The sequence below is a fragment of the Amblyomma mixtum genome, chromosome 3 (genome assembly GCF_055824585.1).
Source record: "Amblyomma mixtum isolate Tamu chromosome 3, ASM5582458v1, whole genome shotgun sequence".
NCBI classification, from domain to species: Eukaryota; Metazoa; Arthropoda; class Arachnida; order Ixodida; family Ixodidae; genus Amblyomma; species Amblyomma mixtum.
Window position 1 is genome coordinate 189860368 of NC_143014.1, and position 17128 is coordinate 189877495.

Genomic DNA, 17128 nt, shown 5'->3' on the forward strand with positions numbered 1-17128 from the left:
TTTAATTTCGGAGGCATATGGGTTGCTTGCAACCTATAACGCATATAATTTTTAACGCACGTTGTGAATATTGCATTGGCCACGTTAGTTATTGCACTCAAATACATTATGCGCCTCACCGCACTTTCACGTGGGTTATGTTTTGGGCTGTGGTGTGCGGTAATCGTAGTTGCCGTGGTGCTAGCCCCGGACTGTTATTCGGTATTGTTGCTCATTAACATCAACTGTGAGCGGTGGCTAGATGCTCAGCATGCGTTATACCGAGATTTAAAGATTGTAGGTGCTTTCTTTCTGGTCATCCTTGCGCAGATAACACGTATTGGTGGGAGCCATGACAAATGTGATCCATTTGCGAGTAGAATTTGGGTACGCTGCTTCAGACCTAGCTCGCAGTAGTTCCTGCCAGCTACATTCTGAGCAAATTCTGATGATATTTTGTTATTGCAGAGGCGGAGCGGAGCTTCTTTTTGGCAATCAGAAGAAGCATGATGTTGCTATACCAAGTGGACCCCAAAAATGTAAGCAAGTATGAATGAAAGGCGCCCTGCTGAACACTCAGCAACATGGAAATTGGTGGTTGTAGAAAGTTAGTATAATTAGTAGTAATGACGTTCCGAATTGGTCGTTAATTATGAATCATTACTGATTGAAAATTAATGTTAAATATGATTATTGACAAATAGAGCGCACGGGACAAGTTTTTTCATGAGTGGATTTACAGTTGCGATAAATGTAGCTTGGCAAACCAGTGTTTATTTTTTATTAGTTTGTGTGACGCTTATGTCTCTGGTCTAAATCCTGATATTAAAATGCCGTTTTCTTGGTGCAGGCACCGTGTCTGACCTAATTATGTGGTTGAAGGAAAACCTTCTCAAAGGAAAAGAAGAGCTGTTTGTCCAGGAAAAAACAGTGTAAGTGGTGGAGTGTGTGCCGTACTCGTAGCTCATCTTCATCTACAAAGCCGCCGTGGTGGCCCAGTGGTTATGGTGCTGGGCTGCTGACCCAAAATATGAGGGTTTGATCCTGGCCACGGCGGTCGCCTTTCGAAGGGACGGAATGCTAAAGGCCTGTGTGCTGTGTGATGTCAGTGAATGTCAGTGAGCATTAATTTTGGAACCCCGAGGTGGTCGAAATTATTCGCAGCCTTCCACTACGGCGCCCCGCGTAGCCAGAGTCGCTTTGGGACTCGGGCTCCATAAGCCAGCACCATAAAACCAAACCAAACCTCTATCTACAAGTGCCATGTCTACATGTGACGATGGTGATAATGGCTGTACCAAAAAAACCAAACCAAACCTTCATAACTGGTCGCCACAATCTTTTGGTGGGGCCACTCCGTGGGTAAGGCGGAGCCAAAAAGCTAGCATTGTTGCCAGGCCAAGTTAGGTGAGACTAAAATGTTCATGATGGAAGGAACGTGACTGCACCAAAAAACACAGACAACCACATGACAGGACATGTGCATGTCCTGTCTTTTACGTAGTTGTGTGCATCTCTTTTTAGCACAGTAACGTTCCTTCCGTCATGAGCCAACACCAACTTGCCCCACTTGCTGCTTTTCTAAAATGTTTACTCTTGCTGATTGCACTCCACCAGATAAGCCATCTGTAAGTCCATTGGGAAAATACAATGCTGGGGGTTTTATGCGAACTTGCATGGTCATAAGCTTCTGTGGCCATACATTGTACAAGTGCAGCATATGTGTTACCCAAGTACAAGACCACCAGCCTAATAACACTAGTATGAAAGAAGATTGAATTGAAATACTGTTCCGGGCAGTAGAAACCTACTTTTTGTGACGAAAAGCTCTGGTCCCAGTAGAATTCCTAAGCTTACTGCAGTGAAAACAATCAATAGCATATCACACAAGCTAGTGTATGCTATAGGTTAACAAGCTGAAGCAGTGTAAGAGGGCCAAAAGTATGAAGTTCATGCTTACAAGCTTTTTTTCATTTCATTTCATTTATTGAAGCCTTAAGGGCCTGTGGGCATTACATAAGGTGGGGGGCAGTAACATATTGATACCAGCTCAGCAAAAACAAAAACTGGTACCACTTGTAGGTAACAAGTGGCACCAATGGGATGAATAAATGGCAAATGTGTCTGTGCTGACTCCAAAATAGCAAGCTATGGCATGACTGATGTGTTAGGTTTGGTTTATGAGGTTTAACGTCCCAAAGCGAGACTGATGTGTTATGCAGTGCAGTTAATTGGCAGTACAGGTTATCAATAACTAGTAGCGTGAGCGCTGTGGTTTAAAAATTTTTTTCACACCTGTAACAAGAATTGCTGAGCGATATGGTAATAACTGTAGCTATGAAATGTATAATCTTTTATGTTTTTACTTAGGCCACTTCAGTATGAAATTTCAAGGATTTTGAAAAAATTGTACTATAGGGGACAAAAGTTTGCGGGACGCAAGTTCTAGGGAAAACGTTTATTGTTGCTCCACCTCGCTACCCATTCGCCTGGTATTGTTTCCAGACGAAAGATCATTGAGGCCTTTAATACCTTCATACAATATCAGGCGACTGGGTAACGAGGTGGAGCTGCATTAAACGTTTTGTCAAAAACTTGCGTCCCGCAAACTTTCATCCTCAATAGTACATTCTTTGGTGAAATTGTTAGCTAAAAATAAATAAATTTTCTGCTGCCATTATTTTGTGGCCATGTGGTAAAGAACAGTGCTTAAATATTGTTCAGAAAAAAATGTGGAGGGTGAAGGAAAAATGAAGTTTTTGTAAATTTACAAATGCAACCTAGTTTTGTACTCATCCTCAGAATTAAAAATTGAAAACATGGCCACGTGCCCCAAAATTTTTCTTGTCCAAAATGCTTTGGAAAATGTCTATGACTGCAATTATTATTATAAATTTTCTTGAAAGAAATTGGGGACGGTAAAGTGCAGCCTCTGGTGTGTTCGGCATGGAATGATTCCTTTATTATTGCTACCAAGTTTACCAAGTTTTAACGTCTGTTTGCGACATGCCACAGAAACTCGGTCCTAGTGGAATCCTAACCACGATGGCCAGCATAGAGCCTAACTGCAGAAACATCCGAGTGCTGCTTAATGTCAATGCACGTTAAAGAGCCCCAAGCAGTTGAAATTAATCCAGGGCCTTCCACTACCGCTATGGTGTCTTTAATAGCAAAGATGTAGAGGTGGTTAGTTGGTTGTACATTATGAGGGCACAGCGCACTTACAATGTTATTTGTCTCGTTTATGTGTTCCCTGTTTGCTTTTGTGCCAGCAAAGTGAACAGTGCACTTAGTGCTCTCATAGTAATAGCCCACATGCAGCTTTAGGATATTAAACCAACGTACCACCAAACTGCCATTTGCATGCACTAGTCTAACCTGTATTTCATTCTTTTACTTGGTTAATTTTCTGCCTGGGTCGCTGGTTGAAAAGGCAGTTCTACTGTTCTAAACAACTCATTAAATGCTTCTTGCTCATCATGTAACAAACTAAACCTTTTTGTTATCGTTTTCTGTATAGTGGCACAGTTCTAAATAAAAATAAAAACAAAGTAATAAAAATTATTGTGTGTTTAGTTGCCAGCTGCTCCTTTGTGAAAATGGCTGATAGACATTGCAAGGTGGTTATGCAGCCTTTTTCTTGAACCGTTGCCAAATAAATGCGCAGTCACAACTTTCAGTCTAAACAAAGTTTGTAACTAAAGTTTATAATGTTTCTTCTGGAGTTCATTTATAGACAAGCGAAGGCCAGCAGTGTGATTGTGCATGTTAAACTTGAGGTTTGAATTAGGTGGTTTGAAGTTTTCAGTCTAATAAACAATTTCGCCTAATTGTTGCACATTATAGCACTCATTACTATGTTTCACACTGCCAGCTATCAAATTGCCTCTAGCACTGCTCCTTGGAGTTTGACAGCGATTGAGAATCTCGAAGGCTCTCAACTTGATGGCCATTAAACTGACCATGTGACAGGGGTATTACATGTAGTCCTTTACTTGTCCGTCTGCTGTTCTCTTAGGCACATGACAAATGTTGTGTTGCAGTAAAAAATCTTTTTCCAGGAACTGTCTGCAGTGAAAAGAAAAACTTAAGTATTCCTTTAATGGTGACACCTTGAAAGAGAGCAACTTAAGAAAGTGTCTTTTTGTGCTGTAAAATTTTGTATGCAAGAATTTTGTCGTCACTGTACTCTGTGTGCATAATTAACAATCTGTTTTGGTGCAATTTCTGCTTCCTGTGGTGGTGAAAGTCGTTGTGTGCTGGGCCCATATAATAGTTGGTACCCTGTTGAAAGCCCGTAATATCAAGCTTGCTCCACCATCTCAATAAGTTAATGCCGACCAAAGCTAAGTGCAAGGCACCCATTATATGTTGTGCTTAGTTTTAGGTGTGGCCCGTCAGTGTCTTAATTTTTGTGTTTCAGCTGTCATCCTTTGTGAAATGCTGCTTTTATTTCTGTTTGCAGGAGGCCTGGAATTCTAGTCTTAGTAAATGACACAGACTGGGAACTCTTGGCAAGTGACTGCTTTATGTTTCTTTAGATGAAAAGTTGGTTTTCTTTATTCTTCCTGGAAGTATCTTAAAGGGCCCCGGCCATGGTTAGACAGTTGAACTAAAGAAGGCCAGTGCCTAGACCGGGCCGTTATTATTGTTCCTGCAAAAAGCCATGTGTGCCCTGAAAGGCGATGAAGATTTAAATCAAAGCCGTTTATAAATACGTTATAAATCTTCATGTGCATCATTGCTATATCAAACTTGCAGAAAGCCTGGTGTGATCACAAAACGCGGTAGGAGCCTAGAGTCACTTTTAAATTTTAGCCAAAGGAATGGTTCATGCAGTGACATTCTCCAAATATTTTTATCGACGTGGCTTTTTCTACTCAGAACATTATATCCATGCTTGCATAATGCGCTCATTGCCATCATGTCAAATTAGTGATAGAGTGAAAAAATGAGAAAGTAGTTCAGAAATATAGGAATGTCACTGCATACAGAAGCTATCACGAAACACGGTGCAACAAACTGCATGAAAATCCATGAAGCCATCTTCAGGCTATGCTTTCTGCTCGCAGGGCAGTCGGGTCAAAAGACACTTTTGAGAAAACTAGCATTTTCATGGAAATCTCAGCCATTTTTATTGCTACCTACAGTCACAAAAAACATTTTCTAAAGTCACTTTTGGGTTGTTTTCAAAGAAAATCTTTCGGGATATGATCAGAAAAACCTTATAGATATGAAATCTGGTGTTTTCTAAAATTCGATTTTTTTTTCGAGATTTTTATGGCAAGTATATGGCAAGTGCTAAGAAGTTTTTCTTGTTCATATAACCCATTGTTTTGGGGCATTGTGTTTTAAATACAAAGTAGATTTTTTAAAGAGTGCTACTACATTCAACTGAAAAATCTGCATTGAAATTATGAATCGCATTTACCGCATTTATATCTTGGAGATGGATATAAGATAATTACAGATTAAAAAAAAAGGGTAAATTGACCTCTCCTTGTTGCTTCTTATTTAAACTGGCCCCACCATTACTAAGAATTAACAGTGTTCAGATTACACACTACTAATTACATTGCAAATTCTGTGAATCACAGGTTTTCTAGATTGTAATGCCTAAATTTCAAGTTTCTTTGGGTATGTGCATTGTAACAAAATTATCTTTACATTAGCGCGTATACTGAGTCGCAAAGTTCCTGTGAGACTATTACGATATTTCTGCATGCACTCCTTGTTTGCATGAATGTCCCGTTGATACTAGATTTCCTGAAGTTGCCTGAAGTCTGTAGCGTGATCATTATAATGGCAGGTGTAATCTTTTCCCTAAGCTGCTCCGTAGTGGGCACTTTGGTTGAGTACACCATGTCCTTTACATACCTCTGGAGGAAAGTATCGAGAAGGGCAGTGTCGGGCAATTTGACTTCATCTTTTCACCTATCTTTTGGAAATTCCTGATCCAACCTGGTATGGACTACTGAATACCAGTGAGGAGATCTCCCATTTTGCTGGGAAAAGACACGTAGATGTTGGTAGTATGTCTTAAGGTACACGGAAGTGTTCTAACATGTCACGGTATGTGATACCTGTGACTGGTTGCTTTGCAAAGAAAAGTCCTATCAATGTGTCTGCCATTAAGGTTCACTTTTGGGCTGGCTCTCTGGTGCCCAATTACAGCTCAAAAAGGCTGAGAACCAGATACTGTTTGGATGTTGCACTGATTGACTCTTCCATATAAGTGGAATTTTGCTTCATCTGGAAAGATTACTTTGTACAGAAAGCCATTGTTGTTATTAGTAATGTAGACTAGTTCCATATGTCGCTCTACTAGACATGCTTTTTCTGTGTTGGTTGCTATTGTTTACTCCCTAGTACACAAAAAACTTGAAGTAACATTCATGTTACAAATGTTTATTTGAAAATGTCACAGTTGTGTTGCCAACTATCATTTGGCATACTAAACAAAATGGTCACATTTATTTGAAATTATTGTCTCAATTTTCAGTCCAGGCATTTCCTTTTCGACACCCAGGGTATTGGCGGTGTATTTAGGTACTGCTTTCAAGTGCTTCTTTCTAGCTTTGTTGCCATCGCCTGACATGCTGTTGTTTGGCTTCGTTTGAGCACATACCCTTGTTTTACCACTTCACTGATGTCTTCTCCTCTCTTTCAGGGTGGACTCTCCTATGAACTCAAATCAAATGACAACGTGCTTTTCATATCAACTCTGCATGGTGGATAAATGTTTGTACATGCCTTGCCTCAAAACTTTGTTTATTTAACAGCACACTTGGATAAAGTCCAATATGTGGTCAACACTTGCACCAGGAATAAAGGCAAAAATGTAAAAATGCAAATAATAAAGTTCTTTTTTTGGAAGTTATAACAGCCTTACATTGCAGCACAAATAAGCATATGCATTTGTCTGTTGGTTGCATAGTGTTGGATATGCTAATGCCCCAAGTGTCGGTCCTAACATCAGTGTGGAGCTGCTTAAAAAAATTGGAGGCTTATCAAGGTTAAGCCCAGTGGATGCGAAGCATGTCCTTAGCGTTTGGAGGCATCTTGACCACATACACGCCCGGCGCAAAGACGCTGGCGCGGTTGCGGGCACAGAGACTGACACGACGGCGGGTGCGCGCCGCCTCATCCCTGGCGTGACGTCACATATCACGTGATGCAGCGATGGTGGCGCCGCCGCCGCGTCGCGCGCGACGGCGCGAACCGAAGCGTGGAGGCCTCCGCCGGGCGACGTCCGACGGCGCAATATGAGGCCCCATCTGCAGTTGGTGTGACGTCATCACGTGACGTCACATCATGTGATCTCACTTCAAGGTCAATGGTGGCCACCGCCGGGAGGCGACCGACGGCGCGATATGAGGCCCCATCTGCAGCCAGTGTGACGTCATCACGTGACGTCATGTCACGTGACCTACTTGAAGGTCACTTGAAGGTCAATGGTGGCCACCGCCGGGCGTCGCGCGAAGGCCCGAAACCTACGTTAATATGCTTCGCATAATATCTTAATTAGCTTGAGCAAGCCTAGTCCCAGCACTGCTGGTGGCATCACTCAGTGGCAGTTTCCAGCTTCAGATGCGACATGACTTAGACCAGTGCATAGGTACCTATGTGGTGCAGTATGTGTTGAGTGTATCACAAATTTTCTAAATTAGTGTAAGTGCATTATGTTCTCTTTTTCACTGGGTCAACAGATTAAACGGGGAACAATAAAGCCACCATAAAACAAGTGGTGCCAAAGAGAATGGCAGAGGTGCTGTCTGCCCCTCTACTCCAGATGTTTACCTTTTCTTAGACTTTGCAGAGCGCAGCTGTATATCTATAAGTTCTTATGTGTTCTGCATTGATACCTACTCGTTATAAGACATGGGCAGTATCGAAGGTACATGTATTTTCGATATTATCTCTTTCGATACATTTTGTGTATCAGTATTGGGTACCACTTGCCAAAAATGAAAGTATCGGTATCGAAAATACTTCTTTAGTGCATTGTGTATTTCAGCAATACTCGATAAGAAGTGTGATGCAGGTTTGGGCCAGCGGCATTCACTCTGGAGGCAGCTTACCGAAAAAAAGGAAAATGAAGAAGATGCCGTTGCCCGGTGAGGCATCTCTCTTCCTGCATTCATTGTTTGCCAGATAGAACACTCGTTAACAGCAGGGACAAAGAAACTGGCTCACCGTTATCGTAGGAACAACATCCCTTCACCCCTCTTTCACGTTGCAGTGGTTGCGAACAGAAATGGACGACTTTCTCCTTCATGCTCACAAGCATCTGCCTCGCATGCGGGAGGTGCGGGGTTCGATCCCCAGTGCCGCTGGGTACCCACAAGTGAGACAATGGGCACGATATTCGCCTTTCGACACATATGTCTTCAAGCGCACGAAGCTGAAGTCACGGCACAAAGCTTGGCTGTTATGTTTTACTCACCCGAGAGGCGCGTGTTTGGGCAGCTGCACATTCTTGCATGTTCTTGCACCTTTTAGATGGACTTGCGTGGACACTAAAGTGCCTGCATAGGAGATGCTGTATTTCAAAAATGAGCAAAAAATAGGCATTTTATGTCCCACTCAAAAACGGGCGCGTATAGTAAATCGTCTTTATGCGACAAATAACTACCCGTAAAAACCTGAACCTTGGAAGTTGTTGCAAAATAACCCGATTTGTGCCCAAATTACAGCTCAAAAAATGTCACCTAATTTTTATCCTTGAATTCGGAAAAATTAAAACCCGACAACAAAGAGCCTTATTTCTATAGCATGAAAGAAAAAAGTCGCATGGTGCTAGGTAGAGGGTGTTGGAGATGTGGCAAGGTTTACCATGCCTGTCTAAGTGCAGGTATTTTGTCTAATAAAATCTGCTGTTAGTCTGCACACGTCCTTGTCGTTCTGTGTTTCTTGTTCGTACGGCAGCCTTTGTCAATATTGTTTAAAAATCCGTCCTGGTCTGTTAAAAAAAAAAAAAGAGTTGTTGAAATAGGCTTGTAGATTGGAATTGTTGGTTGTTATTGGGACACGTGGACTGGCATGGATTCACTTCTCTTTGTACATTTTGGTTTAAGGAAGACGCCACTAGAAGATTGAAAGTGTCTAGTTGTAGGGTACCACATGGAATGGTGTTTGGCATGATCAGCCCTTGACCGTGTCTCTCCACATCCCTTGAAGCATTCGGGATTTTTCCCTGGGCCTGCAGTTACTAGCTTTGCACTTTATTAAATGCAAAAATAAGCTTAAGGAGTGGGGCTGATAAATTCGTTTGTTACTCGTGAAGAGCCGTACTGCTACCATCATAACTGGGGGAGCGAAGAGGAAAGAGCTTGGCAGGAGGTTTTTGGCTCGCGCGACACAAAGCCCTCTCCCAAAAGGTGCAGAGAAATATGCTGATTGGGTGGCTTTGCCACTGTAGTCTGACATCATTTGTGCAGAGAAGAGAGCAGGGGATGGAACTGAGCGTAGGAAGACTGGAAGGGGGAGACATTTACTGCGCCATTTCCTTTCTCAAAAAACCACTATTAAAATAATACTAATACATAGACGTGAGTACTCGCATATGAATCGGTATGAGCCATGACCCGTAACTTCCCCCGACCAAAGTCCCTAGAAAGCTGATCTAAGGTCTAGGGCCTTTACCCCTGACTTCCGCTGCTTGCGCCAGCCGTGGCCATCGTATCCCCCCAAGAAAGGAGCGTCAAATAGCCAACGAAAACTAAAACCAACACGGGCGCCTCTTGCGTTTCGCCTCCATCGAAACGCGGCCGACTCTGACATCCCGACCTTGACATCGCACACGTGGCCGACCGCGGCGGCCGCATTTCGATGGAGGCGAAATGCAAGAGGCGCCCGTGTGCTGTGCGATGTCAGTGCACGTTAAAGATCCCCAGGTGGTCGAAATTATTCCGGAGACCTTCACTACGGCACCTCTTTCTTCTTTCACTCCCACCTTCCTCCCTTCCCAGCCCTTCCCTTACGGCGCGGTTGAGGTGTCCGCCGAGTTATGTGCGACAGATACTGCGCCATTTCTTTTCCTCAAAAACCAAATGACCAATTTACCACCGAGCGAGCGTAAAATGTGGCGAAAGACCACGGCGTAAACAAACGTTGGCGTAAACGGCGTCTCTAACTGCGAATTCTTGCAGGGAGAAGGCTGGGAAAGAGCTGAGTCCACCTCTGTTTGTCGAAAAGAAATGTAAAAGTTTGAGGGAGGGAGGCTTTTTTTTGTGTCAAGGCACCTATCATTTCCCCTTCAGTATCTAGCTGTACTGTCCTACAAGCCTCTTTGTCAACTCTCCACATTTGGGACATTGATTTGATACTTTTCACTCGCGGGAGCATGTCTTAACTTGTACTTACTTCAGTTCGGCCAATATTAGCCTAAATTGCTAGCAGCCAAGCAACCGCGTCAGCCACGCCAATCCATTAACTCTATGCGCCAATCCAAATCGTTTTCGTGTCGCGTCTGGTGCGAACCGGGCAGGGCTGCGTGGGCCTTGTATTAGTATATATATTTGCCCTTTAATTTACCCTTAGTAATTGGTGTAGACCTTGTCAGCTCGCAAAGTTACGTGCCTGTGTAGCACTTCACCAAAGTTTCTTTTCTGTGTGCGTTGGTGTTGGTCACGGATTGTGTTAAGCCGGCTGCGATAGAAAGTTGTGCCCCGAGCATCGTGCATTGTCTGGAAGAACTGCGTGTTCCTGCGAGTCTTGTCGTTTTGTAATTCCTGCTGCGACGGTAACGTAGTGGCCCGGTTTACGCCATGAGAGCGGCTACATTTATCCTAATGGCCGTTTTTTGGCCTGCTGCGTTGTGCGAAGATTATTACCAACTCCTGGGCATCGAGCGGGATGCAGACAGCCGTGACATACGACGCGCCTTCAAGAAGCTGGCGCTCAAGTTCCACCCGGATAAAAACCAAGGTGACCCCGAGGCGCACGACAAATTTGTGAAGATAAACAAGGCGTATGAAGTTTTGAAGGACCCCGACATTCGAAAGCGTTACGACACCTACGGAGAAGAAGGTTTGGATGGCGACCAGAACGGATGGGGGCGTCAGTACCACAGCTGGAACTATTATTACGAAAAATTTGGCATTTACGACGACGATCCCGAAGTGGTGACGCTAAGTAGAAACGACTTTCAGAGCTCTGTTGTGGAGTCTGAAGACATCTGGTTTGTGAACTATTATTCGCCGCAGTGTTCCCACTGCCACCACCTCGCTCCGGCCTGGCGTCAGCTGGCCAGGAGCTTTGAAGGAGTCATACGAATCGGGGCAGTGAACTGCGAGGAAGACTGGCAGTTGTGCAGGCAGGAGGGCATACACTCGTTTCCATCGCTGATTTTCTACCCGGAAAGGGAAAAGTACTCTGGTTCTCGTGACTTGGATGACTTGAACGATTTCGTGTTGCGTCGCCTACCCGATCTTGATGTTGACATATCTGATACGGGTCTGTTGCAGCCAGAAGCTAGCTCACTGCTCAGATCAGTGGTAGTTGCTTCCTGTACCAGTGCCAATGTATGCTTAGCAAAAGAGGAACTCAAAAAGTTGGCTGTTGCACTTGATGGGCTGGCTTATGTCTCACTTGTTGATTGCAGCAAAGAAGCAGCCACATGTAAAAAATTGAAAATTGGCGATGGAGTGTACTTCTTTGAAGCAGCCACCAGCCAGCTTAAAAAGCCGAAGGATTTGGAGGGAAGTGATGCTTCCGAGTTGCGTAGAGCTGTTTTGAAAGAGCTTCCTAGCTTTGAGGTTATAACATCAGAGCTGTTTAAAAGCCTTTTTCAGCAATTAGATGGTGGTGATGAGTCCGAACCATGGCTTCTGCATTTTACTAAAAGTGGGCAACCTGATGTTTCGCAAGAGCTTGAGTTGAAACACATAAGAGGCTACATTCAGTCAGTACGCCTAGGCACTGTTGACTGCAGCAGAGAGGTTGACATTTGTTCACAGTTTTCTGTGACAAAGTCACCTTTGTTCCTTCTCTTGCGATCAAGTGGTGAATATGAAGTCTATCATGGCCGTGTTAATGCACGTGATTTAGCTTCGTTTGCAAAAGAAAGTGCAGGAAGCCGCTTACAGACATTGACAATTGCAACATTTGATAGGAAAGTTTCTCAAAGCAGAAACACGTGGCTGGTTGATTTTTTTGCGCCTTGGTGCCCACCATGTATGCGCACACTTCCAGAGTTGCGAAAAGTATCTCGTTCTTTTGAGGACGTCATGTTTGGTGTTGTTGATTGCACCTCTGACCCCTCAGTGTGCCAAAGCAATGGGATCAGCTCATATCCAAGTCTTATGTTGTTTCATAATGGTTCTAAAACATCTATGAGTGGTTATAAGACTGCTATGGAAATCAAGGAATTTGTAGAAATATCTCTCGATCCAAAAGTGGTAACTCTAACTCCTGAAACATTTAAAGAGCTTGTAGAAAGCAAGGGTGTGGATGATGTCTGGGCTATTGACTTCTTTGCTCCTTGGTGTGGTCACTGTATAAAACTAGCTCCGGAATGGAACAAATTTGCGAAAATGGTATCTGATGAGCCAAACATTAATGTAGGTCAAGTTGACTGTGAAGCTCATAGACACTTCTGTAATGAACATGGCGTCCGCTCATATCCTCACATTCGAATCTATCCTCGTGGACATTTCAGCAGCCGCCATTTTTCAACATTCAATGGTTGGTCAAGAGATGCAACATCTTTCAGGGACTGGGCCATGCATTTTCTTCCCAGCAGTGTTGAAGAGCTTGATCATCATAGTTTTTATAAGCAAGTTCTTGAGGACGCTTCACCATGGCTTGTTGATTTTTATGCTCCATGGTGCGGCCACTGTGTGTCGTTCAGGCCTGTGTTTGAATCTGTGGCGAAAAAGTTTGAAGGTAGGGTAAAATTTGGTGCAGTCAACTGCGAAGAGCACTGGCATGCTTGCGACGCAGCACAAGTGCATCGTTATCCAACATTGATGTTTTATGTTGGCAGGACTGCTAAGGTTCAGTCTGCAGTAGGCAGCGTCATTCATGATCACAGAGAGGCAGACCTGGTTGATGTATTGGAATTGTTTCTTGCAAAAAGACCTCGGACCAAAAGGATTGATGATGAATTGTGAAAGCAGGTCTTTTGCATATGAACTAGCCCGAGGGACTGTTTCCTGTATGGTCATGTATTTATTATGCAGCTGTACAAAGCCATCTTTGATGTTGGCCTGCAAGCAGTCCATGGTTGGGAATGTTTTTGCTAGCCAATTAGTGGCTACTGGGCTATGTTTTTCCTCTCAGCCTGTGCTTTTTCCATTTTTCCTCTGTGTTCTTGCTGGGGTCTCCTAGTCATTTTTGAAGTGCACTATAAGAAAGAGTGCAGCAATGATTTCTTATGAGACTTTTTTTACTCTGCTTAAGTTGATAAAATAGTGTTATTTTGCTGCATTTCTCTTTGACACTTCACAAGTCACTGGACATGGAACACAATGCTTTGTGGATGCTAGCTTTCGCTTTTATTGTAAATACTTTGTAGGATGCAAGCTAACTTCACAGGCCATCACATTGTGCCGCATCCTTAAAAGTAGCAACAAGCATTTTTGTCATGAATGTGACCTTGTCTACCATCATACTGAACGTTTGTGGGTGCAGCCTAAAAGCTTTCTTTACAAATGTGCTGAACTGCAAGAATACGGTCATATAGAGAAATTACGCCACTCTTTTATTGCTGTAGCTATGGCATGTAAAACAATGCAAAAGTTGAGAAATACACCAACCAGTGCTTATTTTCAGCCTAACATTCTGGGTCTAACTCTGTCTCTTCTTCACTTCACGAGTGACTGAAAGACGAACTAGCAGCAGCAGCAGAAAGTGGCCTTCACTTTCCCTTTGTTATTGTGCGGCAACATTAACATATGTGGAGGAGGGCTTTCCCAAAGACCTGTTTACCGTTGGCTTCGCAAGCTGAATGTGCTGCGACTCGGTGTGATGCCTCTTGAAGGGAATATGTTTCATGGCCAACACGCTAACTTCTTCGAAAGCGATTTTATGGTTGGTGCACTTGCAGTGCTTGGCAAGGGGGTTGCTTTCTGTGTTGGATGTCTGGGTTGCCGAGCAGTGCGTGCACATCGACCACAAAATCACACCACCGACCTCAAAAGAAGTGAGCATTTGGCCGTGGAACTTAACCCCTTCAAGAGGCATCATGTCGAGTTGTGGCACATCTAGCTCATGAAGGTGATGGCAAGCAGGACTCCAGGAATGCCCCCTAGGCATATGTTGATGTAATCAGGGAGCAATTACTCATTGGCATCCACCCAAGATCAGTCAGATAGCTACAAAGGAAAGCTATACAGCAGCTTTCCTTTGTAGCCCTAAACATTTTACCAACATATGTTAATGGCCTTCACCACATGGTAACGAATGGAAAGCGAAGGCCACTCCCTGCTGCTGCTTGCTCATCTCTTGTCACCACTTCCGGAAATGTTGAGCTGAAAATAAATACTGGTGGGTGCAAGTATTCTCAACTTTTATTTCAAACCCATTTAGACGGACTTCCGTCGAAGGTGTTCTCGTTAAAAAAAAATGCGAGCAAGTAGAACCTTTGTTGTTGATCGCAAATTTCAAATCTGACTAGATTTCACTGTTGCCTAGAAGATATTGGCAATTCTAGAGTGGCTAATGTTGTCATGTACTCTCTGCAAGATTTAAAGAGGATTTGCGTGGTTAAATGATGGACACGACTTTCCAGCTCTTCTGAGCGTATAAAGTGGTACTTGCATACTAGTGCACAAGCTATGTTGTTGTACACTGTCCTAGTATCTTGAGCATTTTGTAACCCTGGAAGTTGTTGCAATAGTGAAGTCACTTTACAACTTCACAGCTCATGCTACCCTGTTCTTACTAGGTTCAAACTGAACTAGTTGAGGGTCAAATTGTGGCTTAAAGGGAAAATTAGGACAACATCCAATTCTTGTACTTATTAAAAATTGTTTGCCATTTCGTACCTATGTTGACATTTGTTTGCTGCAAGACTCATTTATTGCCTAGAAAATTGAATTTAAAAGTGGACCATTTTTTTCTTGCCAGTCAATTCAAACTTGTCAGGTCAAATGGCTGTGTGGCCTAGCGTTGGAGATTTGCAAAAAAAAAAAGCAAACAGCTTAGGTCACCGCAATTAGTTTGGGGAAGCGGCATGTGGCAACATTGCCTTCATTCATTTTCTGGCTTATTCTAGCTTCTAAAAGTACCATTCTCTGTGAAAGTAGCCTCTTCGTTAGTATTCGATCGATACAGGCCAAAATCAGTTAGCCCTCAGTGTCCCTATAATTGACCAACAAGGTGCAATATATCTCTGGTAGCCACAGAAGGGGCATTGGCTATATCCGAGTTAGAATTGCTGCTTGTACTGTGTGGTGCACTCCCTTTTTTAGATTCTTGATTCTTTTCATTTGTGGGCTGTCAGTAAATCCTTGGAGTAACTTAAAGGAACCCTGCAGTACCTTTTGAAAGTGGCCTGCCCACTTGTTATATTATGCAGTCTTGAACATCCAAGGCAAGCATAGCAGGGGGCGGCAGAAAGTTAGGTGGACGGATGAGATTAAGAAGTTTGCGGGGATAGGGTGGCTGCAGCTGGCACAGGACGGGGTTCATTGTAGAGAGATGGGAAAGGCCTTTGTCCTGCAGTGGGCGTGACAAGGCTGATGATGAAGAAGCAGAAAATGTGAAATTTCACTCAGGAGGTGGCTTGTCCTTCCTTGCAGTCATTTAAAATCGTTGCTGTCCAACTAAATCTGCTGAAATCAGCCAATAATTGGCTTCCTCCAAATACCGCAGTCTGTGCCAGCCCAGAAGCAGCATAGAACAGAACAATGTGGGGAATAGAACACTATACAACATGCAAAAAGATAAAATACGGCCTTACTCTCATTGTGTTCAGTGTTGTGGAACCTAAACCTGGACCCAGCTCATCGGAGCATAGGTTCACAAAGCTGTTCGTACTTGTGAACAGTTAACTTTTTAGCACCTATGTAATCAATGTAACGTCCAAGGTGCCAACCAGTTGCGAATTGTTCTCGCATGCAAGGAACTTTGTCAATTTAGTCCCTCAATAACTGCTGCTAGCTCTGGGTCCCCAAATTCTGCACACACTTCATGAACAACTGAGAAACCATTTCGAGAACACCGAGTTATCGCCTGCCTTGGAAGAGTATTGCTTGTGCAAGGGCTCACACTGTACTGTAAATGAGAGCGATATCTTCGGAATTGACAAGTCCTTTGCAACTATAGTAATATGAAATGTGGAAAACTTGGTGCAGGAAGAGGAGGACTCTACGACAGTGGTGTTAATGCACACTATTAAAACTCCATTGAAATGAAAGGTTATGCAGGGCCCCCTGGTCAAGTGTGAGGTTCCTTCCCAGCCATGACCTTTCTGCTGTTAGTAATGTCTAGCTCTGCTGAATCGATACATTTAAGTGCACTAGGTCAGTGGGCTAGCTGCAAACAAAAATTTCTCTGCATAAATGCAGCTTCCCGTAAGTGCTACGAAATATTGGTGAAGGTAGCCACGTTCATGAAGTACACAGGTTCTTGTGCTTGACTACGGCTCAAAGTGTGCTGTAGTTGTTTTCATAAAAAGAGAGGCAGCATAGCAGTAGCAACATACCAGCTGTGCACTTTTTCCTAGTTTTTTTTTTTTGCAATCATTTAATATGGATGGCAGATACACTGCTTCATTCATTTGCTAACTAGTGCACTGATCCATGCAATGAATTATAGCTCTGTGGCAAGCCTTACATTCCATCTGTGATGTATTGGCATTAGAGCTGCACTGAATTCAGGAAAAAAACAATGTTCACATGACCACCTCTTGTTGACTGTAAAATGTGTTATTTACTTTCATATTACTTTGCATCTGTAAAGTACATTTGATTTGAGCTTGGTCACATCTAGCGCTGCTTTTTTTGTAGCTCATTTTTTTTCATGTCCTCTCGATTGTGCCACTGGGACTGCCAGAGGCTGACAATTTAAGCTTTTCATGTTTCTGTAAATGTATGCATTTATTTTGCACATCGTGCTATTTGACAAGAATGCGCAGCTCTTTCTGTGCTTTTTTTTCCTCATTCACGGTTTTATGGAATGGGGACTACAACAAGTCCATTAA

The 17128-nt window shown here is 43.3% G+C and overlaps 3 protein-coding genes across 6 annotated transcripts in view; 2 read left to right on the forward strand and 1 right to left on the reverse strand.

Annotated features, from left to right (window-relative positions):
• Positions 1 to 8507, reverse strand: part of Pcl (polycomb protein Pcl) — a 96466-nt gene extending 87959 nt beyond the window's left edge. For both annotated transcript variants that reach the window (XM_089582234.1, XM_089582233.1), the window contains exon 1: positions 8426 to 8507. In XM_089582234.1, the coding sequence (XP_089438360.1) occupies positions 8426 to 8464 (39 nt within the window). In that variant the 5' untranslated portion in view covers positions 8465 to 8507. The remainder of the gene's footprint in view (positions 1 to 8425) is intronic.
• Urm1 (Ubiquitin-related modifier 1) lies at positions 85 to 6862 on the forward strand. 3 transcript variants are annotated; one of them, XM_089582240.1, is made up of 6 exons: positions 85 to 226; positions 310 to 366; positions 448 to 518; positions 830 to 911; positions 4445 to 4493; positions 6650 to 6862. In XM_089582240.1, exons 2-6 carry the CDS (start codon positions 332 to 334, stop codon positions 6716 to 6718), a joined length of 306 nt encoding a protein of 101 aa, XP_089438366.1. In that variant the 5' UTR covers positions 85 to 226; positions 310 to 331; the 3' UTR covers positions 6719 to 6862. The 3 variants fall into 3 exon arrangements, with proteins under 3 accessions (XP_089438366.1, XP_089438365.1, XP_089438364.1); XM_089582239.1 differs by having other exon boundaries at positions 107 to 201; XM_089582238.1 differs by having other exon boundaries at positions 116 to 366.
• A 1869-nt stretch (positions 8508 to 10376) lies between the features above and the next one.
• LOC149353042 (endoplasmic reticulum disulfide reductase DNAJC10-like) lies at positions 10377 to 14978 on the forward strand. The gene has a single exon (XM_089582232.1). The coding sequence runs from the start codon at positions 10749 to 10751 to the stop codon at positions 13092 to 13094; it is 2346 nt and encodes a 781-aa protein (XP_089438358.1). The 5' UTR covers positions 10377 to 10748; the 3' UTR covers positions 13095 to 14978.
• The last annotated feature ends 2150 nt before the right edge of the window (positions 14979 to 17128 follow it).

What these genes read in the sequence shown, in the direction of transcription:
- LOC149353042 (XM_089582232.1), top strand. Translation starts at nt 10,749, where the DNA reads ATGAGAGCGGCTACATTTATCCTAATGGCCGTTTTTTGGCCTGCTGCG.
- Urm1 (XM_089582240.1), top strand. Translation starts at nt 332, where the DNA reads ATGACAAATGTGATCCATTTGCGAGTAGAATTTGG. An exon ending in ACCAAGTGGACCCCAAAAAT is followed by an intron (nt 519 to 829) that starts GTAAGCAAGTAT and finishes TTCTTGGTGCAG; the next exon opens with GCACCGTGTCTGACCTAATT. An exon ending in ACACAGACTGGGAACTCTTG is followed by an intron (nt 4,494 to 6,649) that starts GCAAGTGACTGC and finishes CCTCTCTTTCAG; the next exon opens with GGTGGACTCTCCTATGAACT.